The 13,335-nt window shown below is 48.9% G+C and overlaps 1 protein-coding gene across 4 annotated transcripts in view; it reads left to right on the top strand.

The window, feature by feature from the left end:
- Positions 1–13,335, top strand: part of TRAPPC10 (trafficking protein particle complex subunit 10) — a 94,294-nt gene that overhangs the window by 74,012 nt on the left and 6,947 nt on the right. For all 4 annotated transcript variants that reach the window (XM_004062887.4, XM_055373694.1, XM_019017703.4 and 1 more), the window contains 6 exons: positions 660–818; positions 1,283–1,512; positions 3,794–3,894; positions 5,880–6,006; positions 8,022–8,192; positions 12,282–12,459. In XM_004062887.4, the coding sequence (XP_004062935.1) occupies positions 660–818; positions 1,283–1,512; positions 3,794–3,894; positions 5,880–6,006; positions 8,022–8,192; positions 12,282–12,459 (966 nt within the window). The remainder of the gene's footprint in view (positions 1–659; positions 819–1,282; positions 1,513–3,793; positions 3,895–5,879; positions 6,007–8,021; positions 8,193–12,281; positions 12,460–13,335) is intronic.

Below are 13,335 nucleotides of genomic sequence, written 5' to 3' on the forward strand. Positions count from 1 at the left end.
GCCGAAGCACCAGCCAGCAGCCCCTGCCCTCCCCATGGCCCGGCTCCTGCTTCCTGCCTAGTGTCCCCTGTCTCTGTCCACTCTCCCCCCGGTCCTGGTATCTTGCCTGCCTTCTGTCTTCCCTGCAGCAGGATTCTCAGAGGCCTCAGCTCACTCCTGCCTCTCATTGCTGTCTTGGAGTGAGGGGGAGCCACCTGACTGCTGACTGTTCTTAACTCAAAAGCCCGTGGCCTGAAGCTGAAAAATCCAGAGAAGGTTTTGAATATTTGAACAGCACCAGCACAGTCAAGTTTTCTTTACAGTCTCTTAAGCGTCATTATCTGATTCTCTTCTACTACTAATGGGCAGGCAAATTTTGTGACCCTCAGAGACGTAGTCATGATCATAATCCCTGACTTGCTGAATCAGGACGGGTATAAGACTCCTTGACTCACAGGATTCTTTTTTCCCCAGCAAGGTTCTCCTTCAACCCTGTAGTCCACATCATTGAGATGAAAAGTTAGGACAGAAGGGAATGGAAGTAGAAGGAATTCATGGAGATCCCAAAGGAGCAAATCTTTCATAGTAAAAGAAATAGAGCCCCTTTCACCCCATTGCAGGCCCTGAGATGCTGTCTTCCGGTTGGCAGCGGTGCTGAGCTGTGATCTCTTTTCCTTTAGATAGCCTTCTGGCAGGCATTCCTCAGAAAGTCAAGTTCACTGTCACTACCGGCCATTATACGATAAAGAATGGAGACAGCCTGCAGCTCAGCAATGCCGAAGCCATGCTCATTCTGTGCCAGGCGGAGAGCAGGGCCGTGGTCTACTCCAACACGAGAGGTGAGGTGCCGCCCACCCAGGCCCAAGGAGGATGCCCACCTTGCCCTGCACCGTGTGGGTGTGAGGGTGAGCCTGGCCTTGCTGCCATCCCGCTGAGCGCCCCTCAACAGTGTCTGGAGTCCGTGTCCCATAGGAGCACTGCGGCCTGATGCCTGTGCTGGGGTCCCATCTGAGGTGATAAACTGAGAGTGGTTCACATGCTGAGTGAACGGGGGTGGGCCCCGTGGGAAATGCCCTTTTCCTGTCTTCAGATTGAGATCAATGATGGGTCTGGACGCCTGCCTGCCGGCTTTCACACGGGGCCGCTCTGTCCTAGGGGCCTTGTTCTTGGGTTTGCCTGCCAGGTGCGCAGGAGCGGGAGAAGTTGAGCAGTGGCCTCACTGCTGGGCCATCACCTGCTGTAAGGAAAAGGACAAGTGAAACCGAGGGAACAGCTTTGAAGTGACTTTTTCTGTCCTTCGTAGAACAGTCTTCTGAGGCCGCGCTCCGGATTCAGTCCTCCGACAAGGTCACGAGCATCAGTCTGCCCGTTGCGCCTGCGTACCACGTGATCGAATTTGAACTGGAAGTTCTCTCTTTACCTTCAGCCCCAGCACTCGGAGGGGAGAGTGACATGCTGGGGATGGCAGAGCCCCACAGGAAGCATAAGGACAAACAGAGAACTGGCCGCTGCATGGTTACCACAGACCACAAAGTGAGTAGGGACAGTGGAGGAGCTTAGCTTGTGGGACCTCCGCCGCCCGCCTGCCTGCTGGGAAAGGCGATGTAGCGATGCCTGCTGTTAGCCTGGCTCCTTCTGATTCCCGATGCCCTGGGCATGTGTTTAGCAGTTCTGTCTGTCTGTGAATCACCCTTTCTTAGATAAGGGGTGCATTTTTTGCAAGGACAGAGACAAGCCAGCTCTACCTTTCCCTCTCAGTTCCAGGGGCCAGGGAGTTTGCTGTAAGAGGTTAGGGCCGGCCTAGGCATGAGGGGCGTAAAACTTGGGTCATGTCCATTAGACCGGTGACGAGGCCAGAGGAGGTCTGTGTCGTGTGTGCCTCGGTGTCTGTCCACTGAAACTCATAAGCTCAGCCAGGGAGGAGCTGTCTCATTTTAGGCTTTGGTGCTGGTACTTACTGACGGTTACTTGAGAAAGATGTGATTTCGGTCCCAGAGCCACAGGATATGAGCTCATGGAATGTGTCGCTGCATCATGTTACTCAGGGTGTGCCCAAGTCTCGTAGCCCAGAAATCAATCCTGAGGGCCCTGAAACAGCCCAGGGGCCGCAGTATACGCCCAAGAACAGCGGGGGCAAAGGGCAAGGAATGCCGTCTTTCCAAAGCACGGAGTCACCAGACAAGTCCACGCCTGAAGAAGAATGTTGTAATGTTCAGCTTTTGAAGATACCTGAGGAAGTGTCTTTCCCTTAACTCACACGGACGTTCACCATTCGCGAAGGTGGTGCTTAGCTCAGCAGGAGCGCGCAGCACTGGTGGCACCTGTGCTGTGTGCCATGTTATCCCACTCTTCTCTGGCGCTGGCGGCACCTGTGCTGTGTGCCGTGTTATCCCACTCTTCTCTGGCGCTGGTGGCACCTGTGCTGTGTGCCGTGTTATCCCACTCTTCCCTGGCGCTGGTGGCACCTGTGCCATGTGCCATGTTATCCCACTCTTCCCTGGCACTGGTGGCACCTGTGCTGTGTGCTGTGTTATCCTCTCTTCCCTGGCGCTGGTGGCACCTGTGCCATGTGCCATGTTATCCCACTCTTCCCTGGCACTGGCGGCACCTGTGCTGTGTGCTGTGTTATCCTCTCTTCCCTGGCGCTGGTGGCACCTGTGCCATGTGCCATGTTATCCCGCTCTTCCCTGGCACTGGCGGCACCTGTGCTGTGTGCCGTGTTATCCTCTTTTCCCTGGCACTGGTGGCACCTGTGCTGTGTGCCGTGTTATCCTCTCTTCCCTGGCGCTGGTGGCACCTGTGCTGTGTGCCGTGTTATCCCACTCTTCCCTGGCGCTGGCGGCACCTGTGCTGTGTGCCGTGTTATCCCACTCTTCCCTGGCACTGGTGGCACCTGTGCCATGTTATCCCACTCTTCCCTGGCACTGGTGGCACCTGTGCTGTGTGCTGTGTTATCCTCTCTTCCCTGGCGCTGGTGGCACCTGTGCCATGTGCCATGTTATCCCACTCTTCCCTGGCACTGGTGGCACCTGTGCTGTGTGCTGTGTTATCCTCTCTTCCCTGGCGCTGGTGGCACCTGTGCTATGTGCCATGTTATCCCACTCTTCCCTGGCACTGGTGGCACCTGTGCTGTGTGCTGTGTTATCCCACTCTTCCCTGGCGCTGGCGGCACCTGTGCTGTGTGCCGTGTTATCCTCTCTTCCCTGGCGCTGGCGGCACGTGCGCTGTGTGCTGGGGTATTCACCTCTTCCGTGTGGGGAATAAGGCTTGAGACTTGCTTCCTTCCTGCCCTTAAGGGATGTAATAGCTTTGTCCTCACTGTGCCCCTAAACTGATTTGGTTTTCAGTTACATATTCAGCCTCACATGGATTAAATGCTTAGATAATTCATTAAATATGGAGTAGTTACTGATTGGCTAATGCCATCTGGAAATATATGACTGAAAGCACTTTGTCAAAACCCTGTGCACATTGCAACATGCATGGCTCCGCGGCCCTGCGTGTATGGGAGCAGCAGGTGGGTCTGCTGCTTAGAGGACGGCTGTGCTCTTCCGCCGTTGAGATGACTCTGGTGATGTGTGCATGTCCTGCCAGTTCTGCGTTCGTTTCTCTTGTCTGTATACATAGCTTCCTGTTTCTCGTTGGTTTGTGTATGTGTTGGGTAAGGCTTTGCTTCCTGGATAATGAGTGGTTGAAGCCATAATAAAATGTCTAGGGCGTGGGCGGGCACTGCAGGTGAGTCTGGGCAGCAGTGGTGGTGGCTGTGCTGTCCGTCGGCGAGTGGTCTGAGAGTGTCTTTGTGCTTCCTCCTCAGGTGTCGATTGACTGCCCGTGGTCCATCTACTCCACGGTCATCGCACTGACCTTCAGCGTACCCTTCAGGACCACACACACCCTCCTGTCCTCAGGAACACGGTAACGGAGGCGTGGCGTGCGGGCCCTGGCTTCTTTCCCCAGACTCTTCTAAGTGGAGGTTCCTAATGTTCAAAACTGGCCTTTGTGGTGACCAAGGATGTCTTCTTATGTGACCACAAGGCCATTGTTCGTCTCTTAAAATCCACAATTCCCTGGTGTCCTGTGACATCCAGTTCATATTCAGGTTTTCCCAGCTGTCTGAAAATGACCTTTCATGGTTGGTTTGTGTGACTTGGGGTCCAAAATCTCCATCAGACCACTAGATCTCTGTTCATCCTTTCTTCCCTGTTTTCAAGCCATCGACTTGTTCACATGCAGGCCAGGTTTCCTCTGGACGCCTGCCTTTCTGGATCTGGCTGGATTTGTTAACTAGTTCCCCTGTCCCTGTATTTCTTGTCAATTGCCTGCAACCTCTAGAACAGGAGCTTTTAAGCTCAGCATTAGTGACATTTTGGCCTAGATAACTCTGTTGTAGGGGCTTTCCTGTGTGCTGTAGGGTGTTGAGCAGCACCCCAGGCTCTCCCATGAGATGCCAGTAGCACTCCCCACCTGCAGGTGTGGCAGCCACAGATGTCTGTAGACACTGCCCAGTGTCCTCTGGGTGGGGCGGACGTGCCCCAGTGGAAAACAGCTGCCCTAAAGGCTTGAGTAGACTCCGGTTCTGCTCTGAGGCAGGCGGGGCTGTGTGCTTCCTGTTGGCTGCACTGGGACGCCCACGGTGTCCAGGTGTCCTACCTTAGTGACGGTGCTAGCATTGATCACTGGGCTCGGGATGCTAGCCTGGCCTCTCACCACAACTTTTTATCCATTGATGATGTGTGAATAATTTGGAAACAAAAATGTCAGACCCATGTTTAGAATGGAACATTATACTAGCAGCTTTTTTCCCCTTCAAATCACAGCAAAGGGAACTGTAGATATTAATGGTTAAAAACATCAATAATCTCTAAAAGAACCTTATTAAAAAATTATTTTTCAGCCGGGCGTGGTGGCTCATGCCTGTAATCCCAGCACTTTGGGAGGCCGAGGCAGGCAGATCACGAGGTCAGGAGTTCAAGACCAGCCTGACCAACATAGTGAAACCCCGTCTCTACTAAAAATACAAAAATTAGCTGGGCATGGTGGCGGGCGCCTGTAATCCCAGCTACTCGGGAGGCTGAGGCAGGAGAATCACTTGAACCCGGGAGGCAGAGGTTGCAGTGAGCTGAGATCGTGCCATTGCACCCCAGCCTGGGCGACAAGAGCAAGACTCTGTCTCAAAAAATAATAACTGTTATTAATATTTTCAAAGTTTTGCATGTAATGGAAATGGATATAAGCCCCGCCTATCATCTCTCAATGGAGAGTCTTCACCTGTAATGAGGAGGGCCGCTGCTCTCTCCCCGTGGCTCCCCAAAGGCCAGTGAGGGTGACCAGCCATGATCACTTAATAAGGCTGGTCAGAAACTATATTCTTTCTTCCATTTCCTCACAGAACTCGCCTCTTTAAAAACTTTTTTTATTTTTATTTGTTATTTTTTTGAGATGGAGTCTCGCCCTGTCACCAGGCTGGAGTGCAGTGGCGTGATCTCAGCTCACTGCAACCTCCGCCTCCCGGGTTCAAGCAATGCTTGTGCCTCAGCCTCCCGAGTAGCTGGGATTACAGACACGTGCCACCACGTCTGGCTAATTTTTATATTTTCAGTAGAGATGGGGTTTCACCATGTTGGCCAGGATGGTCTCAATCTCCTGACCTCATAATCTGCCCACCTCGGCCTCCCAAAGTGCTGGGATTACAGGCGTGAGCCACCGTGCCCGGCCAAAAAGGTTTATTTTCTGGCACTTTTCAGTGTGAAATCTGAAGGGAAACTTATGCAACAACTTAGCTTACTTTGCTTTGTTGCTTTTTTGATTCCCCAGGCAGAGAGGGTCTCCTTAACAAAGCTAAGATATATTTAATAAAGTTCTTACATATCAAAATAATACTTTTTGTTTTTCCACTTTAGGAAATATGTTCAAGTTTGTGTCCAGAATTTGTCAGAACTTGACTTTCAGCTGTCAGATAGTTATCTTGTAGATACCGGTGATAGTACCGACCTGCAACTAGTACCACTGAACACGCAGTCCCAGCAGGTAAACATTGCGTAGACCTGAGCATAAACTTCTCAACAGAGAACCAGAGTGTACGGAAATGATGTAGTATGTGTTGCGACTGAGCCTTTAGATAGAACAGCTGCACTGCTGATGAGTAAAGGCTCCTGTGCAGCTCCTCCAGCTGCCCTGAGGCTGGATCGGGGCTTGCTGCTGAGTAAACGGGTGGCTGGATGGATGAATTCTTCTTTTTAGAAGAATTAAATCTGAAACTGGTCCCACTCTATGCGTAGACGTGTGCAGATCCAAGCTTCTGTTTGAACGCACTGTTGATTGCATGGGCACTGCTCCACTCTGCCCGGAGCCTGATGCCTGCCAGTGCCAGAGCGATGGTGCCCGACACCTTGGTGCCCTTGTAAAAGAGCCATGTTTGTGCCTGCATCTGGACCTTGCTTTTTCTGTTTATGCCTCGCTGCCTGGATGAATCTTGACCTTGCTTTTTCCGTTTATCTTTCACGTGTGTTTTTAGGCAGTAAATGCTGAGTGTTTAGAGATCAAAGGCTTTCTTAATGGATGTCTGAATCTTCAGCATTTTCAAAGGATTTTCCCTCACTAATCCTTTAGCTCTTTCAGATATTACTGGAGCTCATCACTGTGCTTTTAGGTGTGGACTTTACAAGTAATAGCGGTGTTCAGCCCCTACATTAGGTTGTGCTGGTTCCTAAAATAATTTAAATATAAAATAATTGGCTGGATGTAAAGATTTACTTTTTATCTTATTTTTTAAATTTTTATTTATCTTTTTTTGAGATGGAGTTTCGCTCTTGTCGCCCAGGCTGGAATGCAATCGTGTGATCTTGCCTCACTGCAACCTCTGCCTCCCGGGTTCAAGCGATTCTCCTGTCTCAGCCTCCTGAGTAGCTGGGATTACAGGCACCCGCCAACACGCCCAGCTAATTTTTGTATTTTTAATAGAGACGTGGTTTCACCATGTTGGTCAGGCTGATCTTCAACTCTTGGCCTCAGGTGAACCACCCACCTTGGCCTCCTAAAGTGTTGGGATTACAGCCATGAGCCACCACCTCTAGCCAAGATGTACTCTTTAATTAATTGATGATATATTCCCCTGTTTTGGAGCTGCATGGGATATGCTATATATTAATTAATATCCTTTGGGCATGGTGGCTCACACCTGTGATCCCAACACTTTGGGAGGCCCAGATGGGTGGATCACTTGAGCTCAGGAGTTTGAGACCAGCCTGAGCAACGTGGCAAACCCCATCTCTACAAATACAAAAATTAGTCAGGCATGGTGGCACACACCTGTATTCCCAGCTACCCAGGAAGCTGAGGTGAGAAGATCTCTTGAACCTGGGAGGTTGGGCTGCAATGAGCTGTGATCACACCACAGCACTCCAGCCTGGGTGACAGAGTGAGACCCTATCTCTAAAAAAGGGAAAAAAAAAATCAGCGGGGTGCAGTGGCTCACACCTGTAATCCCAGCACTTTGGGAGGCCGAGGCGGGTGGATTGCCTGAGCTCAGGAATTCAAGACCAGCCTGGGCAACACGGTGAAACCCCGTCTCTACTAGAATGCAAAAAATGATCTGGGCGTGGCGGCGTGCGTCTGTAGTCCCAGCTACTCGGGAGGCTGATGCAGAAGAATCACTTGAACCCAGGAGGTGGAGGTTGCAGTGAGCCGAGATCCCATCACTGCACTCCAGCCTGGGCGACAAAGCGAGACTCCATTTCAAAAAGAAAAAAAAAATTAAGCTACTTTTTAATGATCTCATATGATATAAAACTTATGGTATCATAAAAAGTTAAAGATTTACCAATTTTGTACAATCTTCTGCTGGGACAAAGCCAGGCAAAGGGAGTCAGGGCAGGGACAGGTGCTGTGGGGCCTAAAGCAGCATGCACAGGCGTGCTGTGAGGCGGGGCCTGCCCATGGTGTCTGCTCAGCACCCTTCGCATGGCGTGTGTTTCGCTGCAGTGTCTGTGTCCTCTTTGCGGTTATGGTGCTGTGTGAGCAGTGACCCCCAACTCTCTTTCCAGCCCATCTACAGCAAGCAGTCGGTGTTCTTCGTCTGGGAACTCAAGTGGACAGAAGAGCCTCCCCCTTCTCTGCATTGCCGGTTCTCTGTTGGATTTTCCCCAGCTTCTGAGGAACAGCTGTCTATCTCCTTAAAGCCGTATACTTATGAATTTAAAGTGGAAAATTTTTTTGTAAGTGATGTATTATTTTGGGAGGGTGGGGTGGAAAAATGAAAGATGGCATTATGTTCTTTATAATCTGAAGAACTGAATAGACAGCTTCTGTCAACATAATGAAGGAGCAGCTGGAGGAAAACAGTTGTTGGGGTAGTTGAATCATTGACTGTCTTTATTTTAGAACCCCAGGTCCTTCTCAAGTGACACATCTGAGATGCCCACACTCCTGGGGGCATCTCTAAGAGGAGTGTTTGTCATTTGGAAAGCCCAAAGATTCCTTTTTTCTTCTATCTTTTTCCCTTTCTCATGTTGACTTAGTAATTCCCTGGAAATATTTCTTGGAGTCATTTCATCTTCAGGGGCATTGCTTTCTAAGGCATATCTCTAGTTTTTCAAAGAAAAGCTGAAAACATATGAAAACCTGCTAGCTGAGTATTGTGACGATTTTCTTAGAACTTGTGCATCATTTGGTAGAAGCCAATTTGAGTGTGGAATGAAGAGTAGCCTTGAGCTAGGTGAGTAGATACAGGTGTGTGCTGTGTTCCTTTAGGGAGATGATTTGACTTAATGTTTTGCAATTTTGTGATACTTCTTTTTCTTCTCTTTACTATTTGAAATTATCAAACAATGTTTATTTGAAGTGTTTGTCTTTATAGTTTTGATATTAGCAGTTTTTTTCTATCTTCTTCCATCCAAGACAAATTGTTTTGACCTTCATGTTTTATATAACTCTCCTTAAATAAATTTAAATGAATAAATAAAATCACAAATTATTAAATAATTTAATTAAATCAAATAATAGTATATATTATAATAATAATTTATATATAAACAAATTATTTATTTATGAGACAAGGTCTCACTCTGTCGCCCAGGCTGGAGTGCAGTGGCACAATCATAGCTCACTGCAGCCTGGACCTTCTGGGCTCATTATCTTCCCACCTCAGCCTGCCAAGTAGCTGGGACCACAGGCACGTGTCACCACACCTGGCTAATTATTTTTATTTTATTTTATTTATTTATTTATTTATTTATTTTTGAGACGGAGTTTCACACTTGTTGCCCAGGCTGGAGTGCAATGGCACGATCTCGGCTCACCACAACCTCTGCCTCCCAGGTTCAAGCGATTCTCCTGCCTCAGCCTCCTGAGTAGCTGGGATTACAGGCATGTACCACCACACCTGGCTAATTTTTTTGTAGAGACGGGGTTTCTCCATGTTGATCAGGCTGGTCTCAAACTCTCGACCTCAGGTGATCCACCTGCCTTGGCCTCCCAAAGTGCTGGGATTACAGGTGTGAGCCACTGTGCCCGGCTAAAGTACGGGTTTTTTTTGTTTTGTTTTTTTGAGACAGAGTCTCGCTGTGTTGCCCAGGCTGGAGTGCAGTGGCGCGATCTCGGCTCACTGCAACCTCCGCCCCTCTAGGTTTAAGCAATTATCTGCCTCAGCCTCCGGAGTAGCTGGGATAACAGGCATGTGCCACCACGCCTGGCTAATTTTTTGTATTTTTAGTAGAGACGGGGTTTCACCATCTTGGCCAGGCTGGTCTTGAACTCCTGACCTCATGATCCACCCCACTTGGCCTCCCAGAGTGCTGGGATAACAAGCATGAGCCGCCGTGCCTGGCCCAAAGTACGGGTTTGTATGTTGCTGTATCTATTCAATTCTCCTGGTAAAGACCTGAGTGGAATTTCTGGGTCATAGGGTAACTCTGTGGTTAGCTTTTTGAGCAACTGCCAACTTTTTCCAGAGGGCTCTACATTCCCACCAGCAACATAGTGGATTCCAGCTGGGACCCAGAGAGTCCCAGCTTCTGTGTGTCCTGCCAGCCCTTGTCTCACTGTGTTTTTGGTTGTGGCTGTCCCAGTTGGCGGGCGTTGCCCCAGTGGCTGGTGATGTGCTGCGGCTCGTGGGCATGTGGCCCATTTTTCTGCCTTCTTTGGAAGGATGTCTGTTCAGATCCTTTCCCCATGTTTAAATAGGGTTATTTGTTTTTTATTATTGAATTGTAAGTTCTTTATATATCCTAGGTACCAGGTCCTTATATATGATTTGCAAATACTTTCTTCCATTTGTTGTCTTTTGAAGCACAAAAGTTTTAAATTTTGATGAAATCCAATTCAACTCTCTCTTTTATTGCTTGAATTTTTTGCTTTGGACCTAGAAAATCATTGCCTTTGGTCAAAAAGATTTTCTCTTGCATTTCCTTCCAAGATGTTCGTAATTTGAGCACTTACATTTAGGTCTGTGATCTACTTGGACTTAATTTCTGTGTATGGTGAGAGGTAGGGTCCAAATTTGTTCTTTTCAAATGACCCATCAGGTGTCCCTATCCCATCTGTCATGACGATGCTTTCCTCCCTGCAGGGTGGCCCTGGCCCCCTTGTCAGATTCCAGCTGGCCGTCAGTGCTCGCGTGTCTCTCTGAAGAGGCTCCGCGGTTCTGGTCCCTGTGCCTGAGCTCCAGGTGCCGCCAGGTGAGGCCCCTGCTGCTCGCCTTGGGCTGTGCTTTCCCCTAGCCACTCTCCTTCCCAGATGCAGCTGAGAGCAGCGTTCAGGCACACGCAGGTCTCATCACACCCCACTGTGTCCTACTGCAACTCTGGGTGTCCTACAAGCCCTGAGGCAAATCTGCATTCTTTGCTGGATTCAGAAACATTCAGAATGTGCCCCAGCCAGAAGCTTCTGAGGAGGTATTTCAGTGGGCCTCTAGCACAGTGTTCTACTGCTTCAGTTCCCAGGACCTACGGGCACCCGGGCCCACGGCTGGCACTTTTGCATCTGTGTATTTGGGATCTTTTCTGCCCTGTGGCTTGAGAGACCCAGGAAGTCCCAGCATGGCCCCTCTTGAGACTGGTGGGAGTTTGTCCCATGTCCAAACAGAGGTAATTGGGGATTTGGTAGGAGATCACCTAGAAAGGCCGCTCTTGGGACTGCTGTTTAGGCTGTGAACTCCCATAAAACGGCTTCATCTTGGCCTCAGACTCCAGACAAACGCTTCTTAATATACTGAAATCTCTTCTTTGAACATTTTACAATGCCAATAGAACACTTTTAAGTCAAGCTATACTGTATTACACACGCTCGCGCGCACACACAACGCTTCCCCTCAGAAGTGGAACTGCCAGGTTGTAGTGCATGAGCCCTTTTTCATCTTTGCAGTGGCAGATGTGTTTTGATCGTTTGTCATGGGTGGTGGTAGAATGTTAAGCATGTTTGAATAGCCACCGAGAATAGGTGGAAAGAAAACACGGACAAAGTAGATTATGGACTGAATTGGGTTATACCAAGGAATTCCTGTTGCTTTTGCTAGTTGTAATAATAGCATTGTGTTTTGGTAAGAAAAAGGCCTTAGTGTTTAGTAATGCATACTGAAGCAGATGGGGCAAAATAACAGGTTGTCTGAAATTTGCTTTTTTTTTATTTTATTTTATTTTTTTAGACAAGTGTCTTGCTCTGTCACCCAGGCTACAGTGCAGTGGCGCGATCTCAGCTCACTGCAATCTTTGCCTCTTGGGTTCAAGGGAATCTCCTGCTAAGTAATCCAAGTAGCTGGGATTACAGGCACCTGCCACTGTACCCGGCTAATTTTTGTATTTTTAGTAGAGACGGGGTTTCACCATGTTGGCCAGGCTGGTCTCGAACTCCTGGCCTCAAGTGATCTGCCCACCTCGGCCTCCCAAAATGCTGGGATTACAGGCATGAGCCACCATGCCTGGCCTGAAATTCGCTTTAAATTACCTCAGGCAAATACAGAAATGTACATGACTTGATAGATGATGCTGAGGCAGGAACATGCTGAGATCTCAGGATCTGGGTGATAGGCGGCTGGAAGGGCTCTGTGCTATCCTTTCTTCCTGTGGTTGAAAATGTTCATAATTTAAAGAAGGATGTTAAGGTTCGGAGTGTAGGACTTCCGAAAACGTTGCATCTCCAGTGGGAATTATTGAGAGTGAGTGGCGACAGTTGCTCTAAGGCCAGCCGAGCAGATAGGTGTCTTTCCTCAGCTCTCCAGGGTCTGTGGGCAGCTCTGATTTTTCCTCTAGTTGCATTTCTTGAGACCACTTAGGTACATTTCCTTTCTATTCTCTCCCTTTCCTGCCCAGACATTATACAACGTGAAGGCTGAGATCTTTCCCCCTTCGGGAATGGAGTATTGCAGAACAGGCTCCCTCTGCTCCCTGGAGGTTTTGATCACGAGGCTCTCAGACCTCTTGGAGGTGGATAAAGATGAAGCACTGACTGAATCTGATGAGCATTTTTCGACAAAGCTTATGTATGAAGGTAGGTGGTCTCGAACCCATGGGCTCAAGCAGTCCTCCCGCCTTGGCCTCCCAGAGTGTTGGGATTACAGGTGTGAGGCACTGCACTCGGCCTATCTTGCATTTTGAATGGCTCTTTTACCCAGGCATCATAGCGTTACACCCTGTGCCGTTAGTCATGTGGGAAACGTGGTTTCCTGAGTTGTGCAGATCTTCCAAATGTGGGCACCTTTCGTTTGACAATATTTTTTAAAAATCTGCATTTGTGATCTCTCAGGGAGGGCTTGGAGCATCAGGACTCTTTCAAGCTCACAGTGGCAAGTGTAAGTTTTCCAAAATTCTGATTTTTGCTTAAAGTCTCAGATGGCATCATTGGCAGCAAATACTCGTGTTGTTTTCTTTGAAGTGACAGGCTTACATCATTCATTTTTAATCAGATGTCTACCAAATACCCAACACTGAATAACTAGCTTCCCCAGCGCTCTTGCAAGTGAAAAGGGCGTTCTGTGAAAACAGCGGCTATTTCAGCTCGCAGCACCGAGCGCTCCCCGTGTGCTTTCCCTGAGCCAGCTGTCATTCTGCAGCAGAGACCCAGAGAATGTCAAGAACACAAGCACTCAAGAATGGAAATAACTCAAACGTCCTTCAGCTCGAGAGTGGTTAAACTGGCACATCTGATTCCTCCTCAGCAGTGAAACAGAAGGGACTGTTGACACACGCAGTGCCGTGGTTGGATCTCAAGGGCATTATACTAAGAGAAAAACGCCAATCCTATAAGGAGGTGTACTGTGTGATTCCATTTCTAAATGACATCCTCAAAATGCCAACCTCAGAAGGAGAGCGGGTCAGTGTTTCACAGAGCAGTGGGAGGCAGCAGGAGGCCGTCCTCTGTGGTAAT

Source organism: Gorilla gorilla, chromosome 22 (assembly GCF_029281585.2).
Source record: "Gorilla gorilla gorilla isolate KB3781 chromosome 22, NHGRI_mGorGor1-v2.1_pri, whole genome shotgun sequence".
Taxonomy (NCBI): Eukaryota; Metazoa; Chordata; class Mammalia; order Primates; family Hominidae; genus Gorilla; species Gorilla gorilla.